The sequence below is a fragment of the Armigeres subalbatus genome, chromosome 2, assembly GCF_024139115.2.
Source record: "Armigeres subalbatus isolate Guangzhou_Male chromosome 2, GZ_Asu_2, whole genome shotgun sequence".
Classification (NCBI taxonomy): Eukaryota; Metazoa; Arthropoda; class Insecta; order Diptera; family Culicidae; genus Armigeres; species Armigeres subalbatus.
The window spans coordinates 37633057-37648416 of NC_085140.1; the positions used below are offsets into that span (position 1 = coordinate 37633057).

General features: G+C 40.2%; 1 protein-coding gene across 1 annotated transcript; it reads right to left on the minus strand.

The window, feature by feature from the left end:
* Positions 1–431: 431 nt before the first annotated feature.
* LOC134218473 (uncharacterized) lies at positions 432–14523 on the minus strand. The gene is made up of 4 exons (XM_062697488.1): positions 13926–14523; positions 4034–4187; positions 3831–3952; positions 432–3773 (listed from the first exon to the last, which is right to left on the minus strand). The coding sequence occupies exons 1-4, from the start codon at positions 14358–14360 to the stop codon at positions 2775–2777; spliced, it is 1710 nt and encodes a 569-aa protein (XP_062553472.1). The 5' UTR covers positions 14361–14523; the 3' UTR covers positions 432–2774.
* Between the last annotated feature and the right edge of the window lie 837 nt (positions 14524–15360).

Here is a 15360-nt window from a genome sequence, read left to right on the forward strand (position 1 = left end):
CGGTTCGCGATGCGTTGAGGAAGGCGTTACCATTAGTTGTAAAAAAAAGGTAAAACGTGCCAGCATTCAAGTTCACAAGATCTGGAAGTTACCGAAACGGAACGACAAATATTAAAAACATAGTGGTCAGTGCCACGAAACTGTACCGAGAGTGGTTAAAGAGACCGAGGTAGGCCATGATGGATAACGAGACGTATCAATGTGTACTGCACTGCACTAACTCTCAAAATAGTCACATTTTACTTTTAATTAATTTTGACTTAAACTAATGAAAAGTGTTCATTTTGAATGTACACACATAAATCATAATACAAATTGCGTTTTGGGTGTAAAAAATACCAAGTCTTGTGCATCATGTATTGAAAGCACCCGCGCATAACAGTCCCATTAAGAATATTCATGACCTGACTGCACAAAACTAAAGAATGTTTATATGAAAAATGTGATTTGGAACATTATCTCTATTGCGGAAAAACGGTATGGGATAGATATGTGACTGGGGCAGGGCAGCTGCCGCTAGTTTTTCTTCCCATCCTTTTTGAACTTCTGTTATCGGTAGGTACTCACTGAAGTAATCACCCAACTAGCGAATGCCAGATTTTCTAACTATTCTGTAGGGTAAATTATCCAATAGTGGAGGAACTAAGCACATCCTAACACTATAGAATCGTTTGTAATTTTAAGATAATTCATTGCACTAACCTTACGGATTATTTGCGAATATATTCTAATCTTCTTTGCTGTAAGAATGCATTAAATCCCCATTTTTCATATACTTAAAGCTATGATTATGGCGGATAGAATCATTTAATCATTTATGCATCATGCACTAATTACGAAGGCCTTTGAGGAAAAGAAAGACTTTAAAAGGTCAGAAAAGGTTGCTACTGTGAAAACTTCTATGTAATTAATGTATCGTCAACTATTATAAGAACTACAGAATGATTTGTAACCATTAAATTATTCAACTCAACCCAATTCCAGCAGCAGATTTATAAAGATTAGGTAAGGAGAGTTCAAAGTGGTTCAAATTTCAAGCTAATTTGGGATGCTTGTATGACCTATAAGTGGTAATTGCTTAGAGACATATGGAAGCTGCTCATCCGCATAAATGACAAAATGATTTGGTACTATATAGCTATCAATCGAACGCTATGATACAATCATCGAAGCTACATTGAACTAACTCAAGGTTCAATCGATCCACTATCGATTAACCGGGAGAACAAATTGCACTTCAATCGTGAAATTCGAATTTCAAATCACCGGAGCTGAATATTTATATCGAATCGATTCACCAATTCAACCCTCACCGTAGAAGGGAGAAGTCATTGAATTGGAATGATTCCATATTTCTGAATGTGACCGCGGGGATCGAAACTTCCGATACGATCGCATGTATCCGGGAAATGATCGCATGTTTAAGAACAGAACAATAATTACAAATCGAATTGAAAGAATCGAACGAACAAACCTGAACACCCGCGCACTGGCTGGGGGAATGCTTGAATCCGGTGAGTCACAGAAAAAAAAACATCGATGGGGCTTTGGTCGAGTATGTCTGAGAATGGGAAGATAGGCGCCGCCACTCGTATGAGGTCATTTTGTCAATGAGCCCATAAAGTTAATTGTAGGGTGCTCGAAAACCGTGGGGGCAGCATTGAACATAGAAATCGCGTACGTTGCAGTGTGCCGGTCCGGTAGCCACACTTTGATTTTCATGGTGAAGGTTATTTTCCAATTGCTCTACCTGCCCGTAAGAAGAATATCTGGTTATGGTCCACAAGATCTGATTGTAGGTTCCGTTTGACCTCAATGTTTCCGCATTGACCGCGGGAGCGCCGAATGCCATAATACGTTGCAATGCTCTCTGTGTGGGCATTGATTGGTAGCAGACTGGCCCGTAAAATAAAAATTAACGTTTCCGATTGATCATTCTCCAATAATTTTATGTTGGAAGCGTCAACCACATAGAATACATATTCGAATGATGAGTTTGAGTTTTGATTTTTCCTCGGTCAAAAAAGAAAGAAAAAAATAACAAGAGGAAAGGAATAGCAGAAAGCATTGTTGAAAAAAGATTTCAAATTTTCTTACAAACAAATGTGGACCAGTCTCAGGGGCTCATTCAATATCATGCGAAAATTGGCAATCCGAACACAAAACAGTATGATAACGATCGGTACTAATTGCAACCAAAATTAAATATGAAATGGCAACGCATGCTGTCAGATTTTTTTAATCATCTGTATTGAAGTACCGAGGGATTTTTCGATAATATAGTTTGAGTTGTCTTGATGAACTAATGGTGCCAACTCTCTTACATTCTGCGTACATCATCACAAGCTTCCACTATGATCGCATATCCGCAGCCTGCGGGGGAGGTCAGCATCGAGTCCACTTTTTTAGTGCAACTAGAGCCGGTTAGCGGCAGCTCGTAATTTGATTTGCGTCCGAGAACTGTTTGCTCTACTTCAGTCGCCCCCGTTAATCCTTGGGAAAGCCGTGTCTGCAAACTGAACAAAGTTCTCAGCGTTGGCTGACCAGCCAACCCCTCCCCCTGGCAGACAGGCGACATATGCGTCTCGAGCGAACTGGTAATCGTTCATCTACTTTGAATGGTTAATGATTGAAACGAGTCACACCATCGCGGCAACGACTGTAAGCAGTCAATGGGGCGACATTTTGCTAATAAATTATTTAGTTGAAGCGTAAAACGGTTGCTCTGGCGGCTAAGTGGAGGTGATCCCTCCCTCGGTCCCTCCATCCTCTTTTCACAGTGGTCGCGGGTCGTAAGGCGTCGAGTCGAAGCCCACGAATCGATTATTTTTCCGATGGACAAATCCCTTACCTGGGCCAGTGTTGTAGTAAACCACCCGGCGAATTCCAAAGGGATCAATGTATCCAAAGCTACCCTCTCGGGTGGAGCTTCCGGAGTTGGCTTCCTCGTGGTACTGCCTCGGCAGGTAGTATTGGAAGCCATTGTTGGTTACCGATACGCCATCGTATTGGTGGTCGGCCCGACGGTTTGATGAATATCGCTGGCCATAGCTGGGCGGAGGCTCCAAATAATCACGGTTGAAGGTTGGCTGGGATTCCAGATTGTTGTCGGAGATAGGAACCACCAACGGTTTAGGAGCGGGAGTTGCCCGTTCTATGAACGGTGCTGCGGATGTTATGCTGATGGGTTCTAAGTAGATTGGTCGCCTCCTGTCTTGAGTGATACGCCTACGGTGGTAAACTGGAGCGGGGATGAAATGTTTCGGAGGTAGTAGATCATTACTGAGCTGGTAGATGGGTTCTTCTGGTCGTGGCGTCTGATGATCGTAGTCGTTCGGTCGTTTTGGATCGGAGTTGTATATGACTAGGGGAGGCAGATGTGCTTGAGATCGATCAGCCAGTGGTGAAGGCGTTGAAACTGGCGCGTAGACGGCAATTGGCGAGGAAATCAGATCGTTTCCTGCCAGTGGTGGATACGGAGTGCTTGAGGGCACGTACACGTCAGGCCTCTGCGTGTTAGTGGAATAGTGTCTGCTGGGCGGAATATATTGATCGCGTGCAATATTTGCCGGCAGATAGTTTGTGCTAACGGGCTGCGAATGAGGCCTTATGAATACAGCTTTGAGGCCTGGGGTAACGGGAGAGGCTATCGGTGATGGAGTGGAAGGCACAATGGCCACAGGCTCTGGTGGATGAGAAGGGCGATACGGTGGTCCATGAGGTGCAAGGATACCCGAATCAGCGGGCCGATTCTTGACGGATTTAATGGCATCCTAGAACATGAGATAATTGTTCATAAGAATTGTACATTTGCTTATTCTTGTATATACCTGAATCGGCAGTTCTCTTCCGACATACACCGTTTTTGACTTCAATATCCGATAGCCCTTGTCGTCTGCGATGTAGTCCTTCTGGCGCAAGTAACCGGATGCATCTATCCAGGCATCAGTTCCTGAATGAACAAAATATAATCAAAGGCATCAATAATTGCACCTACCTTCCATTTTGACTACGGCAACATCCTTGTACGTACCGATCACTGTGCCATCTTGCAGTCGTTTTTCCTTTCTAAACTGCCCGTTGTCGGTTTGATATCTGAAATACCGTTCAGGTCCTTCGTCCGTTTGGATGTGGTATTGGTTGCTATCCGGACTACCCCAAGACGCATTTACCCCATCTTGGTAGATCTGTTTATTGAAAAGAATAAAAAAAAAATGAACATTAGATTTAAGTATCATTGTCAAAGACAATTTGTTCGTGGGAGTTGATCGATACAACTGTCCTCGCACCATTTGTAGCAGGAATGTGCGTGGCGATTCTGCCAAAAAAGTGGTGCCGATAACCTCGCGGCCGTCGTCAGAACGGAAAGAAATGATTTACTGCTGATGTAAGCGGAATAGTATCGCTTTTTTCATATTTGCGAAACTGTGCCCGTTTATGGAAGGTTGCTCCCTCCAGCTGTCTGCTAGACAACTGGTCTTGGTTGGCCGCTCAGCTGCGAGCAAGATGTTTGCACGCGCAAGGAAATACCAACTGACAAACGATGGACAACGCACCGCATTGGGAGGGATCAAGTTGGAGTACTCGCAACTCATAAAACGAAATAAGAGCAAACTTGGCGAACCAGTAGATTTACGATTAATACTACCGCCCCAGCAATCACTGGACTTGATTAAAAATTAATGCTATGGTGTCACGTTCCTCTACTCAAAGCGGTTGCTGTGGGATTTGAATAAGATTCTAGATTGAAACGGGTGGGCGATAAGATTAAGTAATAAATGCAGTTTAGGCTAGATCCGCTTCTATGGCTTGTATTTATCGAGTCAGATGCCGATATATTGCTGAAGTTAATTAAATTATTAAAAATCGAACAAATTATGTGAAATTGCCTTCAAAACGCTGTGTCGACTTGTCTTCTGATATAAGTTCCTAGATAAATGTGTAATCTAAGTTTGAGGTTTCGTTATCTCATTATCTACAGACGGAATTTTGAAAAACTTTTTTTAAAAAATATAATGAGATTTGTTGGCCTTTAGAATCAGAATAAGATTTGTTGGCCTTTAGAATCAGAATAAGATTTGTTGGCAATCTTCGTTGTTACTGGGAGTGTTCCCTATGTTGGTTTTGTTATAATATTGATTGAAAGATTTCTCGCTTAACTTTCCAAAAGGACCTAAGTACCATTTTTTTCGTGAATTAATTTGAATAGCGCAATCAACAGAACAACATGAAAGCTATTGATTGCAGTATTCAAATTAATTCATGAAAAAAATGTTACTTAGGTCCTTTCGAAAAGTTAAGCGAGATTTTTTAAGTATATATAGGAAGCGGGACCATTTGGGCAGCACCCCCTATTACCGTCCGTATCGTTAATAACTCGACCGCGTTCCAACCAAATGGCTTGATTGTTCGTACATCACTAGATATCGACAGAAACTAACAATGTACTAAAAAACGAATAATTCAGTTGTAGTGCGCTCAGGAGGGTGAAAGGCCTGTCATCCGCGGTACAACGGCACTCTACCCAACATTGTTTTTGGCACTTCTGTTTTTAGTACCCAATTTCTGGGTAGTATACCCGAATGCAGCGCTCATTTTGGGTGATTGGTTCGTACGCAGTTAGTGCTAATTATCGGCAATTAACTTCTCCTGGCGAAAACTTGCAATTAGTTGAGGTACATCGAACCTTTTGTGTTTGTATGGCTTCTTTATGTCGAAAAATAGCTCGTCGATACTTCCGAAGTTTTGTTATCATGAATTAAACAAAATTAATTAAAACAAAAACATTGTACGCCATATTGAATGTATGGTGGGTAGGCGTATTAGCCTTCTCTTCAGTCCCCTGAGTGCGCTCGAGTAATGAACGTTGCTGACGGGAATAGGGAGTGCTGCCCAAATGGTTCTCTACCCTAATTCTGAAAAGGTTTAGGGTATTTTTGCTTATGAGATAGTTCGCGAGAAGCGCGACTCCCTCTTGTATCGATGTTCTCCGATTAAAATGATTTTTTTTTTGAAAATTTTCAGTTTGAATGAATTTGTTTTGCAAATTATCAGATTTTTTCATTGAGGGGAAGTGAAGTAAAACGGCCCTTCAAAACTTGATGTTAAAAAATTGACAAAATAAAAAAAAATTGGCGGTGACTGACCGATTTTGTTTAAATTTTGCACGCTTTCTGTACGCAATTAGTACTTTATACCAAGTGGTTAATATATAATTATAGAATTGTTTACTTTAGGAGAAAATGGACTTTTTCGATAAAAAAAATCGTTTTTCCGAAGAAAATAATCTAGGAGGAAAAACTAAAATCGAATGGAAATAAAGGAACTAAAGAGCTTTCATTTCATATATAATTCAGAAACGCCAACTCGAGAACATCGAAGAAAATCAAACTTTCTGCAGCACTGTCACAAACTTCGACCCTACTTATGTTGATGTTTTCCGATCTGGTTAAAACTGACAAAGTTTTTTATCTATGTAGAAATTAAAAAAATATAGATTTCCAATTAGGGGAGGGGAGGGTTGAATAGCCTTTTTAAAATAAATGTTAAAAATTCATCAATTTTTTATGTGTCTTCTTGCAGAAAATACATAAGTTTAAAACCAACATTTCTTCTTCCTTCCATTTCATTTATATTTTTGTCTCAATAGATACAATAAATATAAGATAGTAACTATTAGCAGAACAATTTGTGCCTTAGCGTTTTGCTCAAACTGAAACAAAAATGAACGGATTTGGGGAGAATGCTTGTTGATAATTTTTGTTTTAGAAGAAGCTACAATTACTGTGGGTACCGGTACTGATGTTGCTTTTGCACTGGTTCTCAACAGCTATGCAAAAAAAAATTATCCCTAACGGCAAATGAGCGATTTCGAAGCGTTTAATCATAGCTTGTTGGTGGAGCTGCTTCTCGGATTATATTTTCTTTTGTACTTGTATCAGATTACCATAAGCGAGTTTTTGTAGCATGTGACGGTTGTGTGGCATTCTTATTTTTTCAGAAAGCTCAAAACCAAAACACCAAAATAAACCCAAATCAATGTGCACATTTCCATATGCCCTTCCGGGACTCGCATCGTTGTAAAAAGTACAACACCTTCGAAAAAACCACGCTTGTCATTCACAAGATCGGCGATCCAGGTGATCCAGGACCAAGGGAGTCCCGGAAAAGGTTAACATTCCATTTCCAATGGGTTGAATCTCCAGGCTTTACAGATTCATCATGGAATGAAGAACGTTTTCCGGGGCGCCAGGCAATGTGAGGCAAGAAGGCTGAACCGAAGACTGTCCCGCATAATCCGGGACAATTGGCACTGTAACCTAATGCCTACACACAGATAGCGTAATGGTGTTGCTAGAGTAAATGCATCCCACGGCTATTATTCTTAAAGGTTCGACTCCCACTATAGCGCACCATACATTTTTCCTAATTGCTCACAAAAAGTGAGTGAGAGGTGAAGGGATGAAACGAAGAAAGCTTTTCGTCTAGCAGTCACGATTTTCGTTTATCTTTTAAAGTTAACTTCATAGAGAAAAGTGGTGGATGAAAAATGCCCCTCACCATAGCCAAACAAAATGCTCGCCTAATATTTCCAACGGACATCGGTAAAAATTTAGAAAAAGAAAATGAATTCGATTGAAAATTTTTCTGGAGACTTTATTCAAGATGTTGATTGAAATGGAGGGGTGGCACTTTGAATTTGTAATACATTTCAATATGGTGAACAGATCTAATCAATATAAAATATATTGATTGTAGTTAAAAAATCGGCTTTTTTATTTTTACTGAAATCTGTTGGAAATATTAAGCGATGAATATTTTTACGTTTTTTATGGTAAGGGGCATACTTTCGAAAATGGTGAAGAAGTTCAAAACCGATCTGTTACTTATGTCCTTTTTTAAAATAAAGCTTGACTCTTCCTATGGCATTTAAGTAACAATTTTTTACAAAATTATTTTTCTTGATGGAAAAATTCCGCGGAAAAAAAATCAATTTCGTTTCGTTTTGTAAAATTTCGAATCAAATGGACCTCGATTTCGTTTCGTTTCGAAGTCCCGGAAATAAATCTGTATTTCGTTTCGTTTCGATTCGAACCAACAATAGCATTTCTAATTTCGTTTCGTTTCGTTTCGTCAGAAAAAAAAAGTGTTATCGCATACCCTTAATTTCCCCGGTATAAGGCGAACATAGGAGATAATGCCTTCTTTAAACAAACTCTTTTTTCGGATTAACGCGAACAGAGATGATAATGCCTTGTTGAGATGAATACATTTGCCCGATATGAAGCGAACGGCTCCACCCCACTACCCCGAATGCCATTACCCCGACGGCCACTACCCCGAATGGGACAGTTCCCCGAAAACCATCACCCCGAACGGGACACTACCCCGAAATCCATTACCCCGAAAGGCAATTGCCCCGAAAACATTAAGAATCTGTAGTATTCTATTATTATGTTCAACACCAACAGATATCGATGAATCGCAACAGTTTTTTAACCAACCAGTTTAACCAACAGTTTTGATTTTACTTCTAATTAGCTTTAACTGTCATTCCTGTTATTATGACCTGGAAAAGTACTATTCTACGAGAGATAAGTAAGAGATCCTTTTTTCAGCAGAACGCGTTTTCCCGGTATAAGGCGGACAGAGTAGATGATGCTTTCTTTAAATGAACGAGTTTGCCCGGTATAAGGCAGACAGAGGAGATGATGCCTTCTTTAAATGGACGTGTTTGCCCGGTATAAGACAGACAGAGGAGATGATGTCTTCTTTAAATGGACGTGTTTGTCCGGTATACGGCAGACAGAGGAGATGATGCCTTTTTCAAATGGACGTGTTTGGCCGGTATAAGGCAGATAGGGATGATGCATTCTTTCAATGGACGCGTTTGCCCGATATAAAGCAGACAGAGGAGATTATGCCTTTTTCAAATGGACGTGTTTGGCCGGTATAAGGCAGACAGAGGAGATGATGCATTCTTCAAATGGACGTGTTTGCCCGGTATAAGGCGTACAGGGCAAATATGACCTTTTTTAAATGAACGCGTTTCCCAGGTATAAGGCAGACAGAGGGGATGATGCCTTCTTTAAATGAACGCGTTTGCTCGGTATAAGGCAGACAGAGGAGATGATGCATTCTTAAAATGGACGTGTTTGCCCGGTACAAAGCAGACAGAGGAGATGATGCCTTCTTTAGATGGACGTGTTTGCCCGGTATAAGACAGACAGAGGAGATGACACCTCCTTTCAATGAACGTACTTATACCGCGATAAGGCACACAGAGGAAATACTGCCTTTTTAAAAGTGAGGTAAACCGAGATGATGATCTTTAAGTCAACGCAACTTCCCGAAGACAAACAAAATCTCCCTTTCTCTCTCACTCTCATACACACACCCCCTTACTCACTCACTTCCTCTGTCTCACTAATTATAACTCACTCACTCACTTTCATTCATTCATCCACTCTTACTTACTTTACTACTCTTACTCACTCATCCACTTTTACTCACTCATTTACTCTCAATCATTCACTCATTTACTCATTTACTCGCTCATTCACACACTCATTCTTACTCACTTACTCACTCTTTCTCACCCACTCGTCGATTCTGACATTCAGACCACGCTTCATCCAGAATCCGTTGCTTTTACTACAGCGACCTAGGAACAACTTTTACCTTGATGCCCTAGCTGACGTGCCATGCTGACGTGGACCGCAATTGCCTCCAACTCTCTGCATTGTGCATGAAAACGTGCTGCATGATCTCCCCCTGCCGTTCAGGACTCTTGAAGAGTGCCATCGGAATCTTATGGAGTAAGAATACATACTTAGTTCTGTACTGCTTGAAACAGTTTCAGTTCCAATTATTGTTCATTCATATGTATAATATATATAAACTTGAAATAATGTCTAATTCGGGGTAGTGTCCCATTAGGGGTAATGGCATTCGGGGTAGTGACTCATTCGGGGTAATGGCATTATGGGTAATGGAATTATGGGTAGTGTCGTAGAGTCGAAGCGAACTTAGTTAATAATGCCTTCTTTTAATGAACGCATTTGCTCGGTTTAAAGCAAACAGAGTTGAAAATGGTTGCAATTAAAAAACTCGTTTGCCCGGTATGAGATGAACAGAAGAGATGGAACCTCCTTCAAATGATCGCGTTTACAAGGTATAACGCCATGGGAGGAACAAGCATATTCGACGAACATAAGTGATTTTCTCATTCTAGGGTCTCGTCGTCATGCCCTTCTTGTCACAGTAAGGTTTATCACCGGCAAATTTCAAAAGATAAACTGTAAACTTGAAATCATGACTGCTGGGGGTACTTGCATTCGGGGTAGTGTCCCACTCGAGGTGATGGCATTCGGGGTAATGGCGTTCGGGGTAGTGGTCTTTGGGATAATAGCATTATGGGTAATGGATATATGGGTGATGTCATAGAGTCGAAATGGTTTTTTCTTTCAATTCAGAAATTTGCTTGGTTTAAGACACGGGAAGATATTTCCCTCCTTTCAAAAGGTGCATTTGCCCGGCAGACGGCAAGAGACGATATGATTTCTTCCTTCAATACAGGTATTTGCTCGGCTTAAGGAAAAGGAAATAATGATCCCTTCTTTCAATTCAAGCATTTGGTTCGCTCGGTTCAATGCAAGGGGAGATATGATCCTTTTTTAGAAACCGTTTGCTCATAAAAAAATAAATTGGAAAGTTTTCTGCCTTGCCCTTACATGAAAAAAATCTAATGTCAATTTAATTTAATGCTGATCTATCTTGCTGGTAAATGCGTCATCATTTCAAATGGTCCCGTTTTGACAGGAAGCTTCTTTATTCTTAATTTGTCACGCTGTACAATTCTGTTCCCTATTATCCTGTAATGCCCATATGAAGGAAACCACGTAACTGAATGGCTCAACAAATCTTACTTATCCATTACACAGCGCAAATGACAATTATGCCAAATGACCTTATGCCAAACGACCATTATGCCAAACGGCCGTTATGCCAAACGGCCATTATGCCAAACGACATTATGCGAAATGACTATGCCAAACGGGGTACAATCTTTTTTTTTTTGTATGCCGTGTTACTACGGAAGTAACGCACAATTGTAATTTTTATTATTTCATGCATGCTGCGACGTAACAAAGCAGAAATAATAAAAATGATAGTTGTGCGTTGCTTCCGTATTGAGTGGTGTGCCTTTGAAAACGCGAGCACTTCTAAATCTGGATTCCGTGAGGAGTGTCCTTAAGATCGTAGGATCTGTGCTAAAAGGCAGTTTTGATGACCTACAATATTCCAAAACTGTCTTCAGATACCTGTTGACCTTCCAGGAGATGTAATACATGAATGAAAACATATATAAAATTTATGTAACGAAAAACTTTTAAAGACCTACACTGCCATGAATCGCATATTTGTCCCATATGCATAGGAAACCCAGCGAAGATGGGACAGATATGCGATTCACGGCAGTACAGTATATCCAAACAATCAGCTAATATATATTTACAAGGAAAATAACTTCTAGGAGATGTAATGGAAATGAATTAACACGTATCAAAACTTTGAGTTGCGAAAAACACTACAATCACCGGTAGGCAGTGGAATTTTTTGCATATTTCATAAATACTCTGATGCTCCAAACATGTGTTTTCAGCCTTCAGTATCGTTTTTCATAAAAATACAATCAAAACTCAGAAAAATATATTAAGCTCTTTTAGTGGAATGTATTCAACCGTCTAAGACGAATTAAGTACTCTCCATTTAATTCCACCAATTATTATCGATATCTTTGCAGATACGTATTTCGACCACAACTGTGACTCGAGTCAAGTACGAGACACTGAAGACGACCACACTGTTGTGGTCGAAATACGTATCTGCAAAGATATCGAAAATAATTGGTGGAGTTAAATGGAGAGTACTTAATTCGTCTTAGACGGTTCAATCAAAACTGTTGATCGCATGTCCTGACCTCAAGCAAAATTCGGACAATTCAGAATATACAAAAACTATCTTACAACTTACAATGTCTTTTGGTCTTACAAAAGATGTTAAGCACGTTGTTGGTTACATAACGAAGCTTTGAGCAACGAAAGAAGCCTTCAAAGCAGCTGTAGTCCTGAAAAGTTTAGATGATGCAGAATATATCAAAACTATCTTACGATATCTGATGACCTCCCAGGAGGTATAATGGATATAACTGAATGCATATTGAAGCTTTGAGTACTGAAAAAAAGATTTTCTTGCAGCTGTAGATCTCAAGTCCCGAACTCAAGAATAGTTTGAATAATCCGCAATATCCCAGAACACTTTGCGATATTCTTCTTACCTTGTATAGGATGTGTGTTCGTGGACCGTGTTCATGGTTGAATACTCATATAAACTTTGAGTAACGAGAAAAAGCTTTTTTTGCAGCTGTAGATTTCAAGTCCTGAGCTCAAGGATAGTCTGGGTGGCCTATGACGCCCAAGGAAGATTTAAAATAGTTTTTCGTACATCACAGTAGCTCTCCAGATACGTTTGAATAAAAATATTTTTTCTCAAAACAGTACAATCCGCTTTTAACCATCTACCAATATACTTTTATCCATCATGCGATTTTATACATCCTTTTTTTCTGTTGGGGTCATATTTCACCTCGTGGGCCTGAAAGGGTTAAAAGAAACTGTGTCTCTCCCAGATTACACATGCAATTGATCTCTTCAATCTGTTTCTGGATTAGAAATTTAAATTTATTTAAACGGCCTGATCTCATATTCTACCCTACTTGCATGAACCGTGCTTGATCCAGCTAGCGGTAAAATTGCCTTCCTCGCAGTTAGTCATTGCCGCATACGAGATATCTTTTGAACGCATTAACATCAGATCATCACTGGCGGTGCCAGACTTTAGGAAATGGTGGGGCAATTATGGCGTATCGGTTCATTGATAAGTTGGTGTCAATAGTAAAAACTATAATTTAATGAGTTAAGTGGTAGTGATTAATCCGTCAAATAATAGTCAAGCAGTTTTAAACGCTACGAAATTTTAATTGTATCTTATCGTCTAGAAATTTGCTTAGTAGATTATTGAAAAAAAAAATCTTCAGAAATTACAGCACAGCTTCGTCATTGCTAGATCTACGACTTAGACTTTAGCTGGCAATCGCCTAGAAGAGTTTAGTTCAGAGTGCAAAAGTAATGTTTTACAATTACTTCATCGAAAAAAAAAAAACGAAAACACATCTTTCAAGCACTAAAATTGTAATTTGGATTTCGGATAAACATACTACAAAAATATGTTTTCAGCAATACATTATACGATAATGATTTACACATACAATCATTTTCACGATGTTTGAATACAAAATTCAATTCCCAAAAGTGATATTAATTTCATACTTCCCAATATCAAACACATCGTAGGGTGTCAAATCGTGTGGTATGGGCCAAACCTTATCCTTGAAAGTTGAAACGTCCGGTATGACCCCATAAAATTGTCCATATTCTTGTACAGTAAACAGACATTTCACATTCAAAAGGTACTCTAATACCGCTGCATCTGGTGTGTGCTCTTCATAGTTTTCATCTAGGTAAAGTGACTTGAAGGCTGATCCTAAAAAATAAAGTATTAGAAAATCCTTCGAACGTTTAATTCATGCAATTACTTTCGTCCAACTCCTCGGCTCGCACCATTTTGCAGAGCGTGTACAGCTGCACCATGAAACCGTTTATGGTTTTCTGAACCACGTTGGGATCCTTCGTGTCGATCACGGTCAATGTCAAATCATTCAAATAATCGGCGAATCTCCAAACCAATTTGCGAAAAAATCTCTTCAATAGAAACGGTAACACACATTCGTTATGAGCACCATCCCCTCGGCATTGCAACATATCCGCATTAAAAAACAAGTGCTTTAATGCTTTCACACTTACCTGATTAATGTTGTTATACACCAACACCACTCGGCTACATTCAAAGAGATCGCTGGCAGCCAGATATCGCATGTACTCGCCGATGGTCTCCTCTGCACTTTCAACCATGTGCATCGAGTACCCATCGAAGTTGATCATTAGCCCAAATAGCTTGATGTCGACAGTGGTCTTCTCTTGCATCTCTTTGATCACCTTCAAAAACTGGTCGCGGATTGACATGGCCGAAATTTTTGGATGTCGACCCACGTAAACAATGCGCTGGAAGTACGACTTTCGCCCGGCGCATAGCATGTTGTCCTTCACGTGGTCCGCCAAGGTGCGGCGATTCTGAAACGACGGGAGAACCGTGTCTTCCGATCGCTGCATAAAATAGGGCAGTGGTTTCTTCTTTGGCCCTTTACCGGGAGTTGTTGAGGACATTCCGGAAGAGCTCATGCTAAATTGACTTTAATCTAAGGTTAGGCGAGAATGCTGAAATTGGTTTGTGCTTCCGAAATCGATCTATCCAAATAAACAACGGACATAAACAACGGATAGAGAGTCAATCACCCACGTAACCATGACATTGCACTATGGGTCAGATATTGCAAATGAAAGAAAAAAATCCATTCAGTTTTTCTTGGTTGAAATGATTCTATTTGGAATATCTTTGGTAATCAAGCTGATATTGAAAAACGATTGATAGGTTTTTATAAGTAGACTGTATTTTAATTGGATTGCATGTTTCTGTTACGTGTATAAGAAGTATTCGCATTAGATGAGATGCTTTCCTCAGTCTGATTCTACACCAAGCTTTGACTATTGAATCATAACTAAATAAATAAACTTTGATACCAATGTAATGTATTCAATTCCTTGTGGTATCAGTCCTTTTTAGCTCTATCGGTTCCATAGTGCGATGACGTGTGGCAGGCACCGGGGCTGGCTGCACGTTTCCCATGGTAACCCAACGCCACCGGTAAACGGCACGTGTTGAGCTTCATTTCAATCGCAGTGGCAAGGTCGGCACGCTGGACTGGAACGCCTCGGGGGCACCACCCTTGCAGGCCTTCATGCGGTGGAATAAGAATGAACGAAACGTTAATCGATGGATGCGATTGGTTAGGCAAAATGCCCAATAAAGATAAAAGCAAATGCATCACAATGCATCGTACTTATTATAATATGTAGTGGGCTCGCAGAACAGCTGTTATGTGGTGAACAATTCAATCGCTTGATACGGCCAATTTGATGCTTTTGAGCGCGTGTGAATGCGAACAAGTTATGTAGCGTTGGAGGCATTGTGTTTGATACAAACCATCAACCACCGAATGGTAATCCGGCTGGTGATTATTGGAAGTCTAGCAAACCGTCACTCAAGATGGGGGAGTGTGTTAATTGAAGCAGATTGCATATGTCTAATCTGAAAACGACCAATGTACCATTGAGGATTGGA